General features: G+C 42.9%; 1 protein-coding gene across 3 annotated transcripts in view; it reads right to left on the bottom strand.

Moving 5' to 3' along the window:
* Window positions 1-862: 862 nt before the first annotated feature.
* The window catches only part of ARAP2 (ArfGAP with RhoGAP domain, ankyrin repeat and PH domain 2), a 123,161-nt gene continuing 100,819 nt past the window's right edge, over window positions 863-23,204 (bottom strand). For 2 of the 3 annotated variants that reach the window (XM_083457959.1, XM_083457960.1), the window contains 7 exons: window positions 19,999-20,127; window positions 17,044-17,183; window positions 12,261-12,343; window positions 9,695-9,730; window positions 9,234-9,297; window positions 7,015-7,149; window positions 863-2,189 (listed from right to left, as the gene is read on the bottom strand). In XM_083457959.1, the coding sequence (XP_083314085.1) occupies window positions 1,860-2,189; window positions 7,015-7,149; window positions 9,234-9,297; window positions 9,695-9,730; window positions 12,261-12,343; window positions 17,044-17,183; window positions 19,999-20,127 (917 nt within the window). In that variant the 3' untranslated portion in view covers window positions 863-1,859. The remainder of the gene's footprint in view (window positions 2,190-7,014; window positions 7,150-9,233; window positions 9,298-9,694; window positions 9,731-12,260; window positions 12,344-17,043; window positions 17,184-19,998; window positions 20,128-23,204) is intronic. The other variant, XM_083457961.1, reaches the window with a different exon arrangement.

Here is a 23,204-nt window from a genome sequence, read left to right as displayed (position 1 = left end):
CTGCGGAACCGGGTTCGCATCTCCGCTCCTCCACATGCAGCTGCTGGGTGACCTTGGACCAGTCACACATCTTTGAAGTCTCTAAGCCCCACTCACCTCACAGAGTGTTTGTTGTGGGGGAGGAAGGGAAAGGAGAATGTTAGCCGCTTTGAGACTCCTGAAGGGGAGTGAAAGGCCGGATATCAAATCCAAACTCTTCTTCTTCTTCTTCTTCTTCTTCTTCTTCTTCTTCTTCTTCTTCTTCTTCTTCGAGAATGTTTTTCTCCAACACTGGGGAGAGTGGGATCAAAATTTGTATGTGCACCACAGATGCTGAATCACACCAATAATCCTATATGCCCTTAGCTGGCCCTGCACATGATATATATTTTTCCATGAAGATTGAGGCAGTTTGGGGCATTGCTGCATTACTGAACAGGCCAGCAAGCCCTGGCCTGGGATCCATTACTGTTCTAACAAAGTGCTAATACACCATTTTGTTTTCATCTACAATGTGTTTTTATGGGTCTGTATTATTTTCTTAATACTATAATCTAATACAAGTTTGCCATGGCCTTTGTCTAGAACAATAAACTTATGAACTTGAACTAAAAAAAATAAATCAGTTTAAGGTTCATGATACTTTAATGACAACAAAAAAGTTCATTAAATGGACTGTTGAGACACCCAAGAATTTTCAGGTAGTCCAAGGTGCAGAAATATTTCAGAACTGATCCTCTGCACTTATTATATTTACATCAGTTACATTTAGAACAGTGTTAAGATGACCCCTTATTCACTGCCAAATCCCATTAATCTTTCCCTTCTCTTCCAATTGCCTATAAAATCTGTTAGATGCAATGACACAGCTTGGATCCGCAAGTGAAAAATGATGGCCAGTATCACTTTATTCTTCAGTATCTTAGCAGCAGCAAGTTGTACATAAATAGGTATAAATCCACTTTTTAAAAAATGACGACGCAGTATATTACATTCAAGAGTTTGGGTAAGGTGACTATAGTATCCTCGTCAAAATACTGGTCTGATCTGCGCAGACGGCAGAATGTGAGGTGAGAATGAGATTGTTGTAGCCAAATATGATGGACTGGACTGTTCCAATTCAGACTGCAGATGCGGGAGGATTTTAACGCTTTTGTTTCTTTAAAAAGTAAAATAAATTAAATTATTTGCTTATGGAAAACTAGCACTAGAGGATATAATACAAAATCAATGACTTCTGCATTAGGGCCAAACTACATGGTTTAGCCCCCAGTGTGTGATTTTTCTTTCAGAAACTGCCAATGTGTTGAGTGGCAAAATTCTGATTGGGTACTTGGTTTGCAATGATAGGGGGATTTAGCCATCTCTCCCTCCTGCCATCTAGATCAGTTCCTCACTCACCTCCCAATGTGTAGGAGGGGGGGGGGAAGCTTCAAAGAAAGAAAACATGAACTCAGGGGAAATCTTAATGCTTAAAGTCATGCAACTTGGCTCTTAGTGAAAATTCTGCAGTCTGATGTTCTCAGCCTTGCCTATGGGCAAGTTTGCAACCTATGTCATTGATAGGTTTCTAGGTCATCGTGTAGTTTCCTTGAATTGACAAATCACATTTCAAGTTCCTCAAAGCTTTTAAAAAGAACGCTCCATGCTTTGGGAAGCTCTATACATCATACAACGAAGATAACCATGTAGTTGCAATATAAAGATGAGTTGTTCATTCTTGGCACCACACAGTCAAGGTCCACGGATTGGTAGTTAACACCCACTTTGTCTTAGATCATCTATAAATACATTTCATAAGTCTGCACACTGTACATGGACAACATATTGTGTTTCCTAGAATATTTAAGTCTCTGATGTGCAAATCTAAAGAAGTGATTCTAAGTGTCTTCATGGACAATTCTGTGCCTCTGCAGGACGCTGTTGAGTTCCTGAATAACATTTGCTGGAAGCTGCTTATCAGAATCCTGATGGGTTTGGCCAGTCTTGATCTCATTTTTCTTTGGTGACTTGCATTCCTTGTAGGGTCTTTGGGGTAAGTCAAGAACATCTGCCCCCGTGTCATCCAAACAGATGAGGCTCCGGTGTTTTCTCGCACGGGTTCGGGCTTTTTCCTCCTTGCGTTCCAAGCACTGAGCTACCAACGTTGCCTTTTGTTTTAAACCTTTCCTGTCTTCAGTTAAGTCGCTTTCAAATTCCAGTTTTGAATTCTGAATAAAGAGGAGCACAAGTTGAAATGCATGCTCAATACACCCCCGAATAATTATCTGTAGTTCATTTAGTTTGAAAGCAATTGTAGCCATTGTTTGTGAAACAGACAAGAATTTTTATGTAACTTTCCCTTACAAGCAAGGCTTTCTGCTCCTATCCTGGGATTGCTATATTTACAAATGTGAAATTCCGGACAAAGTTGTTGACATTTTTGGCTGAAGTTGTTGAATAAGCTTTTGGGGGATTTTAAAGCATTAAAAAAACCACAAACCCCGCCCTAGTTGCCATATGTCCAGGCCTTCCCAGACATTTTGCTGATTCAGCGAAAATATGCCCGGACGCCATTTTGACAGCCCAATTCCAGGACATGTCTGGGAAAACCAGGACGTATGGCACCTCTCCTTCTGAGAGAGACATGGTTTGAGACAACACATAAGACTGATGTTGTCTCCCTCATGGTGCCTTCTCTCTGCAGCTCCCTGTCTCAAGAGGTTTGGTAATCTCTTTTCTGTGTTCCATGGGAATGGAGAACTTTCTTTTTTTAAAAAAAAAACTTTGATTTTGTTGCTGCTTAACGTACTGAGTTCTTGGTTTCTGCGTTTTTGCTGCTGCTGTTGCATTACATTCATTTAATTCCATTTATATTTATTTATTTTACTTTATTAAATACTGTTTTTTAAAAAACATTCATTCAATTCTAACCCACACTTCATCGGTTGATCAATTTTAATATTTTGTTGGGAGCCGTCCAGAGTGGGTGGGGCAACCCAGTCAGACAGACAGCATATTATTAATAATAATAATAATAATAATAAGCTTGTATTGGAGTCCAATACAAGCAAATATGTGTTTGGAGAGCTTGATCACATTATGATTGTTTGTACAGGGTATTCTTTTTAAAAAATAAGCAAATAAATAAGTTCAATACTGAGATGAGCTCCATTGCATGTTACTTCCTATTCTGCCCTAGTGAGGCAAAACAGAAAAGGAGGTCATTGTATCGTTAGCATTATGAATTTCTAAAGTGCTTAGAGCCGGGATGTCCCTTCAGATGTGGTCTAAGTACAATTCCTATCATCCCTGACAATTGCCCCAATGTCGGCTAGGTCTGATGAGAGTTGGAGTAAGGTAAAGGTACCCCTGCCCGTACGGACTCTAGGGTTGTGCACCCATCTCACTCAAGAGGCCGGGGGCCAGCGCTGTCCGGAGACACTTCCAGGTCACGTGGCCAGCGTGACATCGCTGCTCTGGCGAGCCAGAGCCGCACACGGAAACGCCGTTTACCTTCCCGCTAGTAAGCGGTCCCTATTTATCTACTTGCACCCGGGAGTGCTTTCGAACTGCTAGGTTGGCAGGCGCTGGGACCGAACAACGGGAGCGCACCCCGCCACGGGGATTCGAACCGCCGACCTTTCGATCGCCAAGCCCTAGGCGCTGAGGCTTTTACCCACAGCGCCACCCGTGTCCCTGAGAGTTGGAGTACAACATCATTAATCTCAGGGTTGTGGATTTGAGCTCCATGTTGGGCAAAAGATTCCTGCATTGCAGGAGGATGGACTAGATGATCCTCACAGTCCCTTCCAACTCCACAATTTTATGATTCTAAGATCATCTGTGGGGAAAAAGAAACAAGAAACTACAGTGGTACCTTGGGTTAAATACTTAATTTGTTCCAGAGGTCTGTTCTTAACTTGAAACTGTTCTTAACCTGAAACACCACTTTAGCTAATGGGGCCTCCTGCTGCCACTGCGCTGCCGGAGCACGATTTCTGTTCTTATCCTGAAGCAAAGTTCTTAACCTGAAGCATTATTTCGGGGTTAGCAGAGTCTGTAACCTGAAGCGTATGTAACCTGAAGCGTATGTAACCTGAGGTACCACTGTATAATGTGTACAAAAGAAGAAGCTGCAGACCCTTCTCCTCAAGGCTTGTAACTTGAGAGACTGAACACATTAAAGAAAACTTCATTAGATCCCTTAGACCTATCCAATTACCGCCCAGTTTCAAATCTTCCATATCTGGGTAAGGTAATTGGGAGAGCGGTTGCTGAACAGCTTGGTAGGTTTCTGGAGGAAACATCGGCTTTAGATCCATTTCAGTTCAGTTTCCGTCCTGGTTTTGGGACTGAGACGGCACTGGTTGCCCTCACAGATGATCTCCGTAGACAACTGGATCGAGGCAGGTCAGGACTGCTGATCCTTTTAGATTTGTCAGCAGCCTTTGACATGGTCGATCATGATCTTCTGGACCACCGCCTTGCAGACGTGGGGATACAGGGCATAGCCTGTAACTAACTGTGCTCTTTTATCTCTGTTCGGGGACAGAGGGTGGCACTAGGGAGGGAAATGTCGTCGCACCATTCTTTGGTGTGTGGAGTGCCGCAGGGCGCAATTCTCTCCCCGATGCTTTTTAACATCTTTATGCGCCCCCTTGCCCAGATTATCTGGAGCTTTGGGCTGGGCTGTCACCAATATGCTGATGACACTCAGCTCTATCTGTTGATGGATGGCCACACCAACTCGGCCCCGAACACACTGACCAGATGCTTGGAAGCTGTGGCTGGATGGTTTCGTGGGAGCCGATTGAAACTAAATCCTTTGAAGACAGAGGTCCTATGGCTAGGTCGGGATGGCATGGGGATGAGGGACCAACTCCCTTCTCTTGCGGGGGCCCAATTAATGCCATTGCCTTCCGTTAAGAGTTTGGGTGTAATCCTTGACGCCTCCCTTTCCATGGAGGCGCAAGTTACAGCAACAGCCAAGGCGACATTTTTCCACCTTCACCGCATCAAGCAGTTGGTCCCTTACCTTTCCCGCCCCGACCTGGCCACAGTGATCCATGCGATGGTCATCTCCAGGCTTGACTACTGTAATTCGCTCTATGCGGGGCTGCCCTTGAAGCTGACCCAGAAACTCCAGAGGGTGCAGAATGCTGCAGTGAGGCTTCTCACGGGGTCTCTGCCACGGGAGCATATTCACCCAGTGCTTTTCAAACTGCACTGGCTCCCGGTAGAGTACAGGGTCAGATTTAAGGTGCTGCTTTTGACCTTTAAAGCCCTTCACAGCCTAGGACCCTCGTACCTACAGGACCGCCTCTCCCGGTATGCCCCACGAAGAGCCTCAAGGTCCAGAAATAGCAACACCCTAGTGGTCCCGGGCCCTAAGGAAGTTAGATTGGCTTCAACCAGAGCCAGGGCCTTTTCAACACCGGCTCCAGCCTGGTGGAACGCTCTGCCTCATGAGACCAGGGCCCTACAGGATCTGATTTCTTTCCGCAGGGCCTGTAAGACAGAGTTGTTCCGCCTGGCCTTTGGCTTGGAGCCAATTTGATTCCCTCCCTCCCTTTCTTTCTTTTTTCCTTTCCTTCTCCTCCTGCGATGAGGCTACATTTTAATATGTTAATGTTTCCATATTTTAATGTTGTATTTTAATTTTGTTTTTAAGTTGTAATCATTCATCTTGTTTTTATTATTGCTTGTAAGCCGCTCTGAGCCCGGCCTTGGCTGGGGAGGGCGGGGTATAAATAAAAATTATTATTATTATTATTATTATTATTATTATTATTAAATATATATTGAAAGAGAAAGGTCTGCTTGAAGTTGCCAGAGTGAAAAATTAATTTTGAGAACAGTAGAATTTGAGCCAGACGAGCATCAGGAGGTCCTGAGTTCTAATGCAGTAAGTGAGAATGGATGTAGTTAAGGAAGAGAAGATATAATTTAGGGATCATAAAGTAGAAGGACATAAGAACATGGAAGGATTTGTGGAGGGACATGGAGAAAGAAGAACGTAAAGAAGAGAAATCAGAACAATAAAGTCGTTAGAAAGTCAATAGAAGATTATCATCATTAACATCCGTTGTGTATGGAAAGTTTCTTTTGTATTCCCAAACTGATAACTCAAAAATGAATCATATCCACATAGGCAAACCATCTGTTATGCCCCCATGTGTATATGCAGTGATTTCTAGTCAAGTTGGATGGGTAAGTTAAGAGCTATAAATCTTATTTTCTCCCTACCTCACCTAGAAACAGAACTAAACACTCATACCCAAAAGACACAACTGCATTCCTTGTGGGAGCACAGGATTCATCTTGCAAGGCACATATGTTGAAGAGACAAATCCCAACAGACCCTAAATGTCTGCTGCTATACGAGGAGGCCTCAGTTGCTATGGTTCCAGCCAATTTCTTCTTCAAGTTGAACAACATTATAATGGAAATATATGGCTGCTAAGTTCCAGATGAGGCTTAATTTACTATTTCAGCTGTTTAGTGCAATTCTAGATATACATTTTTGAGAACTTCCCTGCTTTGCAGGGAATAAGCAGTGATATGGCACAGGAAAAGAGTGAAATTATTCTTTGATGGATGCATTAGAGCTCTTGAAGTGCAATAATTTTTCGTTTAATTCAAATGGATATTTTGTCCCCTAGATAAGGCTTCTATTTAATGAAAAATTAATCTGACAGGAAAAAATAAATAGAATTATTTATGAATGCCAATGCAGTTACATGAATCTCACAAAATGCGCCACAAATCTTTAACATCAACATGTTATTATGACATAAATTCAAATATTTAATATACAGAACTAATTCCATACAAAAGAGAGTGTGTATATTATCCTTTGCCTTCAGTTAATGGATGCCATTTTTTAAACTATTAAATTTCTTTCTTTAATATAGGCTGGAGTGTGCTATGTTTGTGTAACTGCAAAGGTCTCTGCGTTAGGAATATCTACTGTTCTAATTATCACTGGACTAGAACACCTACAAAAAGTGGAGTAATATAAATGCTAATAACCAGATATATCCAGCAACCTACCTCTGATGTGTTGACTTTGGTTTTGGGCCCACTTCTTTCTTGTTGGATTGGTATTAAAGGCAAGCCACCAATTTTTGGATTTTTAGTAACAGATTGCTTTCTTGTCTTCCCATCTGGTGGCCAGATATCACTGTGCTGTGGAAAATTTGTCAAGTCAGAGACATTATTACTGCAAAGTGCAATCTCTTTAGTATACAAAATTAAAGCAGTATATTTTAGAATGCAGTGGAGTTCTCAAATGTGGTGACCTTTGAAGCCCTTCTAAGGCAATTGGTGACCAATGCATGCAGGGACTATTGAGTCAGGTCAGCACCCCAGTCAGCACCCCAGCTACAAATTAGCCAAGCCCCCAACAAATCTACATTCATCGCCAGTCAGAAGGCTGCATTCTCCATACTGCCTTCATGCATTCTCTACTGTTGGCTTGCACTTGATATATACAAGACTGCAGAACATCTTTTAAACTGACTCTTGTGGGAAAGTTGTTAGGAGCTGAGGAACATCTAGATCACCCCTGGAAGATGATCTGATATTTGGCAGGCTTTATCCCCTTAGATCATCTACATCAGCCTTTCTCAACCTGTGGGTTCCCAGATGTTGCTGAACTACAACTCCCATCACCCCTAGCTAGCAAGGCCAGAGCTCAGGGATGATGGGAGTTGTAGTCCAACAACATCTGGGGACCCACAGATTGAGGACCGCTGATCTAGATCATACCTAGAATGATCTGAGGAACATCTAGATCATCCCTTGAAACCATCTGATATTTGGCAGGCTTCATCCCCTCAGAAGGGGGAACCATGTCTGCAATTTACATCCAATTCTGGAAGACTATTAAGAAGTTACAGACTTAAAAATATGTAAACATTCCCAGCAAGAAAACTCCTATATGCATTTGCCAAATTGGGGACTGGGTGGCAGGCAGCTTTGCCTGTAAATTCCATTCACATTTGTAAAACGGAGTGTGTGTGTGTGTAGATAGATAGATAGGTAAAGGTAAAGGACTCCTGGACGGTTAAGTCCGGTCAAAGGTGACTATGGAGTGCGACACTCATCTCGCTTCTCAGGCCGAGGGAGCCGGCATTTGTCCACAGAGAGCTTTCTGGGTCATGGGGCCAGCATGACTAAACCACTACTGGCCCACGGAACACAGTGACGGAAGCCAGAGTGCACAGAAATGCTGTTTACCTTCCCACCGCAGCTGTACCTATTCATCTACTTGCACTGGCATGCTTTCAAACTGCTAGGTTGGCAGGAGCTGGAACAGAGCAATGGGAACTCAAAACTGCTGCGGGAATTTGAACTGCTGACCTTCTGATCGACAAGCCCAAGAGGCTCAGATAGATAGATAGATAGATGATAGATAGATAGATGATAGATAGATAGACAGATAGACTGATTGACTGACTGACTGATTGATGGATGGATGGGTGGATGGATGGATAGATGGATAGATGGATAGATAGATGATAGATGATAGATGATAGATGATAGATGATAGATGATAGATAATAGATATAGATAGATGATAGATAGATAGATAGATGATAGATAGATAGATAGATAGATAGATAGATAGATAGATAGATGATAGATAGATGATAGATAGATAGATGATAGATGATAGATGATAGATGATAGATAGATAGATGATATAGATGATAGATGATAGATAGAGATAGAGACATTTTCAGATTGCCCATTGACTAATGGTAATGAAACAGATTTTAGGATAGAATAGATAAGATTTGAACCCGAATATTGAGACTGCTTCCAAGGTTACTGATTCTTGGGGTTTCTGTGCACCCCTAGGAGTGAGGTGGTGTTGCTCTGTATATCAAAGAGGCCATTAAGTGTAATAAATTAGAAATCTCAAATGATGTGAACATCTCCACAGGGTAGCAATAGCAGGCCCTCAAAATAATTCAGTAGTGGGGAGATACATCCCTCCCCCATGACCAAAACGGTGAGAGCAACCTTGAGATACATAATGAAATCAGAGAGGTATCTAAAATGAGAAAGGTTTTATTGAGGAAAGATGTCGTGTGTAGTTTACAATTTATGTTGATAAGGTAAATATTTGTTTAAATGAGTGTGTGGGTGTGTATGCATACAGACAAATGCATTAATACATACCTAACACATACATTAAAATGCAAAATTATTTTCAAGAACCCAGAGAGTTGTTCTTTTGAATAATGATATAAAAGAACTAATACCTGTGCAATAAAAATGCTGCTTAGCCAATCCAATTGGGAATCCTGTCCATCACAACACAAATGCCTAGAAGACACACATTAAATAGCGTGAATTCAGTTGCAGTGACATAATATACAAGCAATGCCAATCAGGTTGGCACTATAATTGTTTGCAATGCTTCAGGAAAATCTAAGCAATAATGGAGAAGACATGGATCAAATCTGAAGATACATCACTATGCATGCTTAGTGGACAGATTCTGGTATTGGCAGAACTCATACTTTCAGTCCTTTAGTGTCTAGGAAAAAACAGTCAGTGTGCTATAGTAAAACAAGTGTTAGTCTTGAATTTGGGGTATCTGGTCTCAGATTCAGGCAAGAATCTCTTTGGGTGAGTCATTCTCCTCATTTAATTAAAAAAACAGCCATACCTTACCAGATGCAATGAAAAATGGGGAATTGTTTTCATGCCAATCACTTACCAGTGATGTTTTTCAGAATACAATGTAAGACCCCAACTGCAAAAAAAAAAAAACAATAAAACAATTAACACATACTTATTGTGTGTGTGTGTGTGTGTGTGTGTAGAGAGAGAGAGAGAGAAAGAGCAAAAAAAGTACACATTGGAATTTAGCCAACATTAGGTAAGCAAAAGACCTTCAACTTTGGATACCAAGATGCTGTGGGACCACAACTCTCACCATCCCAGACTATTGGCTAAGAATAATGGGAGTTGCAGTCCAGCAACATCTGAGGACCATAAAGGCGGCTGGACCATAAAGAAGGCTGAAGAATTGATGCTTTTGAATTATGGTGCTGGAAGAGACTCTTGAGAGTCCCATGGACTGCAAGAAGATCAAACCTCTCCATTCTGAAGGAAATCAGCCTCGAGTGCTCACTGAAGGGACAGATCCTGAAGCTGAAGCTCCAGTACTTTGGCCACCTCATGAGAAGAGAAGACTCCCTGGAAAAGACCTTGATGTTGGGAAAGATTGAGGGCACAAGTAGAAGGGGACGACAGAGGACGAGATGGTTGGACAGTGTTCTCAAAGCTACCAGCATGAGTTTGACCAAACTGCGGGAGGCAGTGGAAGACAGGAGTTCCTGGCGTGCTCTGGTCCATGGGGTCACGAGGAGTCGGAGACGACTAAACGACTCAACAACAACAACAACATCTGAGGCAGAGACATAGCTATTTGGGGGGCCTAGTTGGGTCCCCCCCATGAAGCCTCCAAAAGGGCTCCATTGAGGATCCTGGCCTCTGTGTGTGTGTGTACACAAATGTACATGGGGAGGGTGCCAAACTGGGTCTTTGAGTCAGGTGAAATAAAGCCTAGTTCTGCCCTGAGGTTGACAAAGACTGCAGCATAAGCCATGGGTTGTATCAAGCATTGCAGCCCTTCTCCCCTGTAGTCTGCTTTAAAATGCTTCTTCGCAGGCTCAGGAGGACCTACTGAATATTGTGGACACTGTGTAATGGGGCAGTGGGACTGCATGTGTCAGGCAACAACCCCAAGTGGATCATCGGTGGGCCCTGATTCCAGTGGTGCAAAATGCTGATCAATACCACTTCAGTGCAGGGTCCCTCAGAAAAGAATTTCCAGGCAATTTTTTGAGGATTTCTGTGTTGTCTGTACATGCATAAGCAAGGTAAAGGAAAAGGTAAAGGACCCCTGGATAGTTCAGTCCAATCAAAGGCAACTATGGGATTGTGGCGCTCATCTCACTTCTCAGGCCAAGGAACCAGTGTTTCTCCAAAGACAGCTTTCTGGGTCATGTGGCCAGCATGACTGGTGCAACGGGACACCGTGACAGAAGTCAGAGTGCACAGAAACACCACTTACCGTATTTTTTGCTCTATGACTCACTTTTTCCCTCCTAAAAAGTAAGGGGAAATGTGTGTGTGTCTTACGGAGTGAATACAGGCTGCACAGCTATCCCAGAAGCCAGAACAGCAAGAGGGATTGCTGCTTTCACTGCGCAGCGATCCCTCTTGCTGTTCTGGCTTCTGAGATTCAGAATATTTTTTTTCTTGTTTTCCTCCTCCAAAAACTAGGTGCGTCTTATGGTCTGGTGCATCTTATAGAGCAAAAAATACGGTACCTTCCCACCAGAGCAGTACCTATTTATCTATTTGCACTGGCGTGCTTTTGAACTGCTAGGTTGGCAGGAGCTGGGACCAAGCAACAGGAGCTCACTCCATCGTGAGGATTTGAACCGCCGACCTTCTGATTGGCAAGCCCAAGAGGCTTAGTGGTTTAGACCACAGCGCCACCCACGTCCCAACACATGCACAGAAGTATGCACCCAGTTCTGGCCAGTATTTACCCCAAGTATGTGGCCTACAGAACGCTAGCAAAGAGTGATTGTCATCCCTGGGCCAACTATCCTTTAGTCACTCCCAGTTTAAGTTTTTCATTCAGTGCTTTGAAATTTCGTTGAGTTAAATACAATAAACCAACGAACAAAATAAGTTACAATTCGCTAGCCTGCTGGAAATTATGGTAAACTGTGGTTTGGTGCTAACTAAGGTTAGTAAAAATGCCAGTGCTGAGGTAAAATAGCTGAAGTAGTGGCAAGTCTGCAGGATTTGGCAATTGTGCAGTACTGTGCCTGCACCGAATCAAAGTTGTACCTCAGGGAAGGCAAATGTTTCTTCTCTGGATCTGAGCTTGACGCCGAGATGATCAAATTAGTGTGTTTTACTGCCTTCCACATTGAATATCTGCCTATCACTAGAATTCAGGTCAGAGGATCGGAGACAATTTAAGCACATAACCAATACAACCCACAAGAGACAGCACGCTGAGATAGAAAAGGATGGTCAATAATGCAATTTCTTAGCACAGAAGCATTAGGACCACTTGGGTAAAAGAGCAACTAATATTATGGGGATGCAATTTAAGTGCAGGACAAAACGATGGATATAGATTAGCTTCCTTGTTTTTGTTGGTTGTTAAAAGTTTTGTGTTCCTGTCTTGTCAATAATGCAGCATGCCTGGCTAGAAAGAAACCAACACAGCCTTTTCTTTCATCTTTTTTTCTTACTTTGTTGGGGGCTTCAGTTTCTTCTTCACTCCAAGATACAGTTTCAGTGATTTGACCGGCAGCACTTTCTCAGGCTTGCTACTCTGTTGAGATCAGAAATGTCTAAATCAATGGAATGGAAATGTACAAACTGGAACGCTGGAATATATATATATATATATATATAATCACACACACACGCAAAAACATATACATATCGCCCATTATCAGCTTTTCTTCTGGCTATCCCTTCTTGCCATTTCATTACAGGCCAATTTATTCCAAATTGTTCTCCCTTTCAATTAGCATGTAAATGGAAAGCATTCGTCCCTGGGGTGCGTTTAAGATGAAATACAGAAAACTGGTTAATTTTACTTATTTCACTATGCTGTTTGTGGAAAGTAACGACCAAAGATTGGGGGGGGGGGGGGATACAAAAGGAAAGAAGCAGAAACTCTTGAAATATGAAGAATACTACAGTCCTGCTTCGGCTCCCGAACGCCTTGGGAGTCGAACGTTCTAGTTCCCAAACTACTGAAAACCAGAAGTGAGTGTTCCCGTTTTCGAACGTTCTCCGATTTGAGTGCCACACTTCTGTTTTGAGTGCCACACTTCCGTTTTGAGTGTTACACTGAGGTCTGTCTTTTTTTGCTATTTATTTTGCATTTCTGTTTTTGTGGCTCTTTTTTTGCTTCAGTGACTGTGTGGAACCCATTTTAGTTACTGATTGATTGATTGTGTGACTGCAGTACATTGTTGATTGCTTTCATTTTATGGATCAATGGTCTCGTTAGATAGTAAAATTCATGTTAAATTGCTATTTTAGGTGTTGTTTTTAAAAGTCTGGAATGGATTAATCCATTTTGCATTACTTTCTATGGGAAAGCGTGCTTTGGTTTTGGAATGCTTTGGTTTTGGAACAGACTTCCAGAACAGATTATGTTTGAGAACCAAGGTGCCACTGTACTGGGAAAATACCATTAGAAAAGGAGAAGAGACCTTCACTGACCTATTTCTAAGGAGATGACAAGCTAAATCCCCACCATAAATCATTACACAGCTCTCTTTTTGGAGATGAATCCACCAGGAATCCAGAAAAGCTGAACCCAGTTTCATGGGAGCCCCTCTAGATCCTCTTAACTTCCTCAAGCTTGAGATGGCACACATGTACAGTAGCATCCTATGACTTTCAGGCAAATTCAATTCACTGCTGAGCTCTCTCTTTTCCTTCGTATTTTGTGGCTAATGGGCCTTGCAATGTTTCAAAAATAATTTTTAATCCAATTCTGCCACAGTAATAAAAGCAGCCATTCATGCAAAAGAAATGTACTTATTAATCTAGGTATGCACAAGTGAATAACTTTTTAAATGATAGCTTAGCAGTGTAATATAACATTTTCAGGCAATTGATTGGTAATATTGCACATAATGAAATAAACATATCTGTGCTGACATCATCTGATTTAGAGGACTTGCGCTGGCATGTTTGAAAAAAGGCATTAATTACAGGGTAAATAAAGAAGCATTAAAACAAAGAAAGGGGGAGGAGGGGTAAGGCAGGCAGCATAAGGGGAAAGGTTGGGCAAAATCAGAAATGGGAAAGGGAATTCTTTTGCTGGAGCATTTTAGACATGCTTCTCATCAATTAAAAGGTAAAGGGAGCCCTGACAATTAAGTCCAGTCATGACCGACTCTGGGGTTGCGGCGCTCATCTCGTTTTATTGGCCGAGGGAGCCAGCGTAAAGCTTCCGGGTCATGTGGCCAGTATGACTAAGCCACTTCTGGCGAACCAGAGCAGCGCACGGAAACGCCGTTTACCTTCCCGCCGGAGCGGTACCTATCTACTTGCACTTTGACATGCTTTCGAACTGCTAGATTGGCAGGAGCAGGGACTGAGCAACGGGAACTCACCCCGTCGTGGGGATTCGAACCGCCAACCTTCTGATCGGCAAGTCCTAGGCTCTGTGGTTTAACCCACAGAGCCACCCGCGTCCGAGGTATGTAATTTACTTGAAATTAAAAACTGCAGAATGACATCCACATTAGACTTCTTAGTGCAGAACCACAAAGAATTTTGTAGGGCCAAAGAATTCTTTCTTGAAAAGAATTTGGTAGTGACACCACCAAAAAAAAAGAAAAGGTTGCCCATGATTGAGATCGCTCAACTGTCCTATCAAGTTCAGAACAGACTACTCACTTATCTTGGCATCACTACTATATACAGAGCACAGCAGTAATGTTGATCAAGAACACAGAATTATGAAGCAGACCACCACCAGGACAATGGGGTAAATTAAAGGAGAGGTGAGGGGACTTGACAAGAGGATAGTTAAACACAAGTCCTTTGCAATGTTTTGTCCTGAAAATAAATGATACAGTCATTATATCAAAAGAATATTTTATGCTTCTATTTTTTAAAATATGCTTCCCTTCTTTTATAACAAATAATATGCCTTTCTGCTTTTCTTTTTCTTATGTACACATCACCACGAGAAGTGAAATGTTAAGGGAAAAGTTATGAACGGGAGCAATTTAATGGTATGAAATGCAAAGTTTAAGGCAACTTATTAAATCAACCCAGTGATAAACACTTGCCAAGTGCTAATTAAGACTTCAGTCATGCCCAGTTACATGTGCACAAGTTTTAAAGGTGCCAATTTGTACTCACAAATGTGCCAATTTTAGATTGTAGCCCTAAATAATTAGACATCTTTTTTAAAACACAGCAGCCGTGCCAATTAAAGGACAGTTTAAGGTTTTTTAGGGGAAAAAATCTGTGCTTAATACCATCATAATATTAACACATACTTTACTGGTCAGCTAAAAAGAAAAAAAGTTCCATTTTTTCCTTAGGAAACACAGAAGCTGAGAAAGGAATTTCACTTTCTCCCTTAACATTTTATGAAAGGGCCATAAATCAAGATGTTCTGATGAAACATTGCTATTCTATGATTCTATAATCAATTAATTAAAACACTTGAGAAAGCCAAGATAATACTAATGGTATAAGTCTATACATATCTATAGGCCCTATACATGGCACTTACTCCCAAGCAGGTGTGTTTAGGATTTCAGCCGTAAATATGTTAATCATCCTCTTGAACAATGGAATGCATAAGGATAAAAAATGTGATTGGCTAGTAAAAGGAGGCCACAGACCATGTTTAAATACTTCGGAGTCTGCTTTGCCAAGTCAACCGAGCATCCTCAATGCACTCTGATTTGGAGACCAAGCCTAACTTCTAATTTCAGCTCTTGTTTCAACATTAACTATGGGAACCCTGGATTGGGTGAGCACCCTATTCCAGGTTCTGGCTCATAATTTATGGGAGCCGGTGTTCAATTCACACAATGGAACAGTTGTCCATTCAGGCAACATGTGGTGTTAACTGAAGCCATATTAACAGCCAAAAAGAGGGTGACCATGTTCACATCTCCTTTTCTGAGGAGGAAGACACATGCCTGGTTTATGTTGGACAGTTGGAAGCTTGTCAAAACCAAGCACCCATCACAATCGGCGCTTGTCTGCTTCCGCCATGGCTTTTGCTTGGCCCTGAAAGGTACCAGTCTTAAGTCCATTAAATGGCATGAACAATGTGTGGATATGAAAGGTAAGGTACTTGTGCTTCCCTATTGGATTTCAAGACTCCCTATCACGAAAACATCCCATCTTCAAAGAAGAGCAGATAACTAAAGAAAATTTGTCCTTAGAGCCTGTTATTTTACAGCCTTGAACTTCACCCCTCCTACATTATCCAAAGCACTCTTTCCCAATCTTGACTTTCCTCCAGCTATCGTTTTTCCTCTTTAATAATAATAATAATAATAATAATAATAATAATAATAATAATATATTTATACCCCGCCCATCTGGCTGAGTTTCCCCAGCCACTCTGGGCGGCTTCTAATCAAGTGTTAAAAACAATACAGCATTAAATAATAAAAACTTCCCTAAACAGGGTTGCCTTCAGATGTCGTTTAAAAAGAAGATAGCTGCGTATTTCCTTCACATCTGAAGGGAGGGCGTTCCACAGGGTGGGTGCCACTACTGAGAAGGCCCTCTGTCTGGTTCCCTGTAACCTCGCAATGAGGGAACCACCAGAAGGCCCTAGGTGCTGAACCTCAGTGTCTGGGCTGAACCATGGGGGTGGAGACGCTCCTTCAGGTATACAGGACCGAGGCCGTTTAGAGCTTTAAAGGTCAGCACCAACACTTTGAATTGTGCTCGGAAACGTACTGGGAGCCAATGCAGATCTCTCAGGACCGGTGTTATGTGGTCCCGGCGGCCACTCCCAGTCACCAGTCTAGCTGCCACATTCTGGATTAATTGCAGTTTCCGGATCACCTTCAAATAATTTACTCAGATTAGGTCCTCTCGCCTGTCTCACGCTTTTGCTTGGACAGACTCACTGATGGTGAGAATACAGAGAGAAAGGAACAAAATAATTCTTCCTTGCCATATGATTCTTTTTTTAAACAAACAGGCTACTCAAGCTCCACAAATCAGTGAGGTGCCTATTAAAAGTGTTGGCAACACATTCGACATTCACTCAAGTGTGTTTGAATTAAATGTTACATTAATCTTCACTCTTGTGCAAAGCAGAATAAATTCCTTTTGAAACTCTGACTTTTTTTTTTTTTGTTATACTGTATTGTATTGGCAAAACCCAGAATGTTTTCCAACTTTTCACGTCGGCAAGCAGAACAAAAAGCGTCTAATGTCAGTTGTCAAACCCAACGTGAAAAGAAGGATTTTAAGCATAATTGCTCGTGATTTAAAAGGACTCAGTGCAGGCATTTATACCTTCATATCCTTGTAAAGGAAAAGATTTCCTTCCCGCAAAACAAAATAACGCTCCTGAAACTTATTTCCAGACAGTAATTTGGATGGTTCCTCTTTGTATTTCAGATAGCTGGCTTTTACGGTGCCTTCTGCCTTCTTTTCTGTCAAGATGATAAAAAGAGCACACTGTTTTATTTTATTTTTTAAATAAACACTCTGCAGAGTACCGAATTTCATAAATCCTTAACATTAATCTCCACAAACAGAATACAGAAAAAAATAAAGATCCTTTGACTGCCTCAATTTATTTTAAACACGGTTGCCCTTGGCAGACAGAAGGCTTATGCACAGTTTGATTACTTTAACTATGGTTACGTATTACACCCTGAATACCGGATTTAAAGTATTGGCCAACAAATCACGGTGTGAAGCCCATTTTCATTCAACCAGAGTTAACTGTTCTGCCTGGATCAAGCGAACAAAGGTGAAGATAATTTCCTCTTCAGAACATGAAATGAGAAGCAGGTGTCTTCTTATACCTTACATAACTTTTAAAGGAAAGTGACGCATTCATTTTTCAAACAAAAAGCATGGATTAGTTTGACAAGTGAAGCCATGGTTTTGCTGAATGCTTGGAATCTTAACCAGGGTAAGGCAACAAAAGGTCATCAGCAGGGTTAAGGTAATGGGACCCCTGACCATTAGCTCCAGTAGTGACCGACTCTGGGGTTGTGGCGCTCATCTCTCTTTATTGGCCGAGGGAGCCAGCGTACAGCTTCCAGGTCATGTGGCCAGCATGACTAAGCCGCTTCTGGCAAACCAGAGCAGCGCATAGAAACGCCGTTTACCTTCCCACCGGAGTGATACCTATTTATCTACTTGCACTTTGACGTGCTTTCGAACTGCTAGGTTGGCAGGAGCAGGTATTGAGCAACAGGAGCTCACCCCTTCACGGGGATTCGAACCACTGACCTTTTGATCTGCAAGTCCTAGGCTCTGTGGATTAACCCACAGCACCACCCACTACAGCTAATGACCAGTCTCTGGACACATCAGCACCACTTTGCAATAGAAGGTCTAAACGATGAGGAGGCCTTTACGATGAGGTCTACGGGAAATGGGAGGGGTGTTGGAAGGTTTGGCAAGATCCAGGGGGTGGACCGTTTGGTGAGGACAATTGCACTGTTCCCACCCGCTATTCCCAGCAATTGGGAATTCTCAGTAGTGGGCCTTCTGGGTAATAGCACCCACCCTATGGAACCCATCAGATGTCAAGGAAATAAACAACTATCTGAATTTTAGAAGACATCTGAAGGCAACCCTGTTTAGAGATGTTTTTAATGTTTGATGTTTTTAATATTCTGTTGGGAACCGCCCAGCGTGGCTGGGGAAACCCAGCCAGATGGGCGGGGTATAAATACATCATCATCATCATTCAGAAGAATGGTGAAGGTAGAACTTAACCGTCAGAGTTAGCAGCCATTAAGAGCCTTGCCCTCCATGAATGTGTCTAATTCTCTTTTAAAACCTTCCAACATTTCATTTTTGAAGTTTCCAAACCTCTCGTTTTCATCAGCCCCTGAGTGAAGGAATATAAATATGTCTATGTTAGATGGGAACCACAATGAAATGGGGGTGGGGGAATGTGTTGAATGAGAAGGGTCAACTGACCTTCAAGGGTACACGCCCACAGAGTTCAATCCTCTACTTCTTTGAGATTGGGAGTAGCCTCCCTTTCTGGACATTGCTATGGATTATAACCAGTTGCTGTATTTGGAGTTGGGGAGAAAATTTTCCCCTCAAGTAAATTGGCTAAACTGGAGTTTTTTGCCTACCTCATGGCAATTGTCACAGCTTTGGAGGGTAAGGCATTGGCCTTAGTCATGTTTGGAGGGGAAGCTGTAAGCCTCTGCCTGCACCTCCAAGGACACGGGGTATTCTGTTAAAGGGATCTTGGAGGAACCTGCCACTGTCTGAATGACCAGACAGGGGTTAGGGCCACAACTCTCCTCCAAAAGGTGAACCAAGTATGGTAGCACCTATTTGATGTACAGTCTTACCTTAGAAGTTGAACGGAATCCGTTTCGAAAGTCCGTTCGACTTCCAAAACGTTTCAAAACCAAATCACGGATTCTGATTAGCTGCAGGAAGCTCTTGCAGCCAATCGGAAGCCACGGAAGCCCCGTCAGACGTTCAGGTTCCAAAAGAACTTTCTCAAACCAGAACAATCACTTCCGGGTTTGTGGCGTTCAGGAGCCAAAATGTCTTAAGTTCCAGGGCATTCAGGATTCAAGGTACTGTATGTCATAGGACATCCTCAACGTTGGTTCAACCTCTGGGCAGGCTGGTTTATATAAGCTACACCCAGGGCTTCTTTTTCAGAGGGAACTCACCAGAAGTCAGTTCCGGCACCTCTCAGGGGGGGTAACATTGCCATTCTAAGAGAATGAGGGAGGTGTTCATCGTGAGTTCCAGCACCTCTCTTTCTAGAAAAACAGCACTGGTTATTTCCAATGCCTAAGCCAAAACTCCTTATATCCACAATCAATAAAGCTGTCGCCTAATTTGAACCAAAGGATTGTTGCCAATAGCAGCCATTCAACTGCACTGCACAGAGTGGGGTGGAAGGATCACATCGTCTGGGCACACAGTTCCCTTGGTTTATTTTATTCCAATAACATTTGGCTCCTTCCAAGACTGAGACTTATTTTCCTGCTGCCTATGATAGCAAGATAAGGGGCCGCTCTCTATTTTTCAAAAGAAACCTTCTGTAAGCACACTGCAGTTAATCTATCAGTCTTGGGAAATTATAGGGCAAGGTGATGGCTGCACTCCAATGGCCCCATACGACACTTATCTCACAGAAACCTCTTTGAAACTTGAAAGCTCAGCCAAGATTAACATATGAAAGTCTTTGTTGGGAAGTGACATGGAACATGACATTCTTTTTTCAAAATGAGTTTCTCTCATACATACCATTGTATAGCTTCATTGTGTCTGCTGTCAGAAACTTCTTTACGACAAGATATGCACTGCTGGGGTTAGGCAAAGAACTCCAATGGAGAATTTGCTCTAGAACATTCTCAGTATAATGCAAAGGTCGTTCTGGGAGGGGAGAGGGACAGAAAAAAGCCGTAACTAAATAAGATTAAATTCTTACTTTCCATTTACCATAGCTTCCGTTGTGGATCTGGCTATATCACGGAAGTCAAATTACGTATTCTGGCCAGCACAACTATGTCAACACAACTCTTACATCTGTCTATACATTGCATCTGAGCTATATGTACATAAAATATACAGCCCTCTTCTCTGTTTAAATCAGGGGTCAGCAAGGTCTATCTTGCCTGGGCCGGATCGGTCCCGTGGAGATTCAGCATGAAGTACATTCACTCCTGTCTTCATAGATTACGTAGACCAGCTGTGATAGAGAGAATCACACAGCTACAATGTTGACTTAATAGAGGAAGTGGCATAGGAACTGTATCCTAAAAATCAGGTGTTGACATAAGGGTTGCAGAAATTCTGGCAAATCCTAATTTGACAGCACTTTATCATTAGCTAGAACTTAGCGCTTTAAGCCTGAATACCAATGGAGGACTATTGTGCAACAGAGGCCACAAAATAAGGGGGCCATAATATAGCAATAATGTCTCCTCCTTTGCTACTTGCTCCCCCTCCTACAAATCACTTTCATTTCTTAGATGTGAGGACACTTATGTGTGCAGCTGCCCATGCAATCGAGGACCAAACCTGAAGATGGGATCCTGTTCTACATGCAAAGCCTGCCTGAGTAATTAAGAGGCCTTATAAGAATCAAGTGTTGAGCCTACACAGACTCCTCTCTTCAGGCCTTCTCTCTGTGTGCAGAGAAGGACAGCGGATGACTCACTCGCTGGATCATCACCTTGTCGTGGTGAGAGGCCTTGCGCATTCCTATGACCCTTGTGAGCAAAGCCGCCAGGAGTCTCATACTCCCAGCAGGGTCACCCAAGGTGGTAGGGTCAAAGGGGAAGAGCTAGACAAACAATAATCCAAGAAGTCCTCAACGGCAGAAGAGGCAGAGGATCATAAGTGGTATGTTACAACAGCTGTGAAGGCGGATGAAGGTTGCGGCAGATAATAATCTACCTGTCGTCATGATACTCATGCCATCGGAATAGAGCCTTACTGTGAAGACTGTGCGTTGGTCAGCATGCACTGATCTCCATACATAAAACAAATTCATGCACAGTTGTCTTTGCCTTTACCAAAGGTGTCATGGGCTTTGAAGGCGTTCGAACTCCGGACAAAAGGGAGAAACACGCTAAGAGGAAGGCACGCTTGGCAAACCCTCACCATTTTCAACTCCCACCTGGAAACCTATGTCCCCACTGTGGAAGGACGTGTGGATCCAGAAATGGCTTCACAGTCACCTAAAGACTCACTGTTAAAACTGTGCTCATGGAAGACAACCTTACTTGGCTACGAGTGATCGCCAAAGAAGAAGACAGCGGATGAGGAGGAGAAGCAGGGGTGCCATCTCCTTTTGGTGCCTCCAATAACATTGGGCCCCCTCCCAATGTTCAAAAGTAGCAGAGAAGGCCAAGCATGGAGCTGAGCATGGCACAACGTCAGTGGCTGGCTCCTTCTCCTCCTTCTCCTGCCACAGAGGGATAGGAGCAGCCCCTGGTAGGTGGCAACAGCAGCAGCGGAGCCATGGCCATTAAAGTCATGGTGCCACCACATTCGGCTCCACCTCAAGCTCCTCTGACATCATGACGTCTCATGTGCAACATCATGTGCTGCATGACATCATCGCCCGCCCCACTCCAGCAATTCTTCTTCGGAAGCCAGCACGAGGAGGAGTCAGTGGACACAGTCAGGGAATTGTGTGAGCTAAAACACCCCAATAGGCCTTGTGACAATGGCTCAGTTCAAATGCCATGCTAAGCCAAGCCATGGCTTGGCATAAATATGGAAAGAGATTGCAGCCGCTCCCTGGTCACTCTGCTGCTACTCTGAGCTAAGCCATGGTTTGCTTTAATGTGTTGTCTAATCCTGGGCAAATCATGGCAAATCAGACAAATCACGAACTGCAAACCATAGGACAAATCTTGGTTACAGTTGTACCTTGGTTGTCGAACGCCTTGGTACTTGTCCATTCCCGAAACCCGCAAACCTGGAAGTGAGTGTTTCCAGTTTGCAAATGTTCTTTGGAAGCCAAACGTCTCATGTGGTTTCCCCAGCTTCCGACTGAGTGCAGGAAGCTCCGGCAGCCAATCGGAAGCTGTGTCTTGGTTTTCAAATGTTTTCAGAAGTCGTACAGACTTCCAGAATGGATTCCATTCGACAACCAAGGTACGACTGTATTTGGAGAGAGCCAAACCATGAGTCTAAGCCAAGTCATGCCTTAACTCAGCACAGAGCTCCAACCAGAAAGGAGCAGAGCAGTTGTGATTTTCTTTCCACGAGCCCACACACTGTGCTAAACCATGGTCTGGCTTAACATGAAATGTGAATGAGACTACCATATTTTTCGCTCTATAAGACGCACCAGATCACAAGACACACCTAGTTTTTGGAGGAGGAAACCAAGAAAAAAAATATTCTGAATCTCAGAAGCCAGAACAGCAAGAGGGATCGCTGCACAGCGAAAGCAGCAATCCCTCTTGCTGTTCTGGCTTCTGGGGTAACTGCGCAGCCTGCATTCGCTCCACAAGACGCACACAAAATTCGCTCCACAAGACGCTCAAAAAATGAGTCTTATAGAGCAAAAAATATGGTACATCCCAGTCTTGAGCTGGGATGCCACCAAGCATGGCAATTCTCCAGAGAGTTCTTCAGTGTTTACAGGTCTTTACAACATGAAACACACACTCCCTTGTTGGCAGGGCAGAAAATTCATTATGGAATGAATTGTTGCATGTTAACACAGTAAAAGCTTCTGAAAAATTCTAGCAGTTTTTGGAAAGGGGGTATTGCCTTAGGAGGAGTTTTAAAAAGGATAAATAAAGGGCTTTGTTTAACCCTTACAGCAGCTGTCTTCCAAAACCAGTTAAACGTAATGGCAATTAACTCTCACACAAATATAACATCTTATCTTCAGTTCCACCTTAAAGCAGAAGCTTCAGTAGAAAAAAGCAGCAAAACAAGACACATCCACTAAGAATGTGTGTGCTCCCAGAGCAAACACCTACTGG

This window comes from Podarcis tiliguerta (genome assembly GCF_965153285.1).
Source record: "Podarcis tiliguerta genome assembly, chromosome: 9".
Classification (NCBI taxonomy): Eukaryota; Metazoa; Chordata; class Lepidosauria; order Squamata; family Lacertidae; genus Podarcis; species Podarcis tiliguerta.
Note: the sequence above shows the minus strand (reverse complement) of the source record. Positions and strands in the feature narration are given on the sequence as shown.